Source organism: Penaeus monodon, chromosome 6, assembly GCF_015228065.2.
Source record: "Penaeus monodon isolate SGIC_2016 chromosome 6, NSTDA_Pmon_1, whole genome shotgun sequence".
In the NCBI taxonomy this organism is placed as follows: domain Eukaryota; kingdom Metazoa; phylum Arthropoda; class Malacostraca; order Decapoda; family Penaeidae; genus Penaeus; species Penaeus monodon.
Window position 1 is genome coordinate 7,211,588 of NC_051391.1, and position 516 is coordinate 7,212,103.

The window sequence follows — 516 nt, forward strand, 5'->3', positions numbered from 1 at the left end:
CACACACACACACACACACACACGAATCCCAGTAGTAACAATGAATGCAAAGTCAATGAAGAGATTTACCATATAATTAAAAATCATGATACCTCTCTTTATTCTCAGCACGGCTAAAACTACCACTACAGACACGATAATATACCACAAATATCTCAACAGACGGCGCATTCAGTTTCCACCCTTCTCAATGCCTTGCAGGTGTTGCAGTGGGCGGGCGAGCATACCAGCGACTCCAGGTTTAGCACCGTCGACGGCGCGATGAGCACTGGAGAGCGGGAAGCGAAGAGACTCCTGAACACCCTACGTCTTCAAGGCGTCTGAAGTTGCAGAGAGCGCGGGGTCAAAACCTTTTTTCTTTCCTTTTTTCTTTTTTTTTCTCTTTTTCTTTTTTTTTCTTTTTCTTTTTTCTTTTTTTTTCTTTTTTTTTGATGGTAGTGGTAGTGACGATGAAGAATATTTTCTTTGATTGTAGATTTCTGGGTGAAAGGTTATCAGTAAAGAGCTTTGGTTAAA

At 41.1% G+C, this 516-nt stretch overlaps 1 protein-coding gene across 2 annotated transcripts in view; it reads left to right on the forward strand.

Annotated features, from left to right (window-relative positions):
* LOC119574166 (peroxisomal N(1)-acetyl-spermine/spermidine oxidase-like) overlaps positions 1 to 516 on the forward strand; it is a 12,980-nt gene extending 12,464 nt beyond the window's left edge. For both annotated transcript variants that reach the window (XM_037921259.1, XM_037921258.1), the window contains exon 12: positions 202 to 516. In XM_037921259.1, coding sequence (XP_037777187.1) covers positions 202 to 324 — 123 coding nt within the window. In that variant the 3' untranslated portion in view covers positions 325 to 516. The remainder of the gene's footprint in view (positions 1 to 201) is intronic.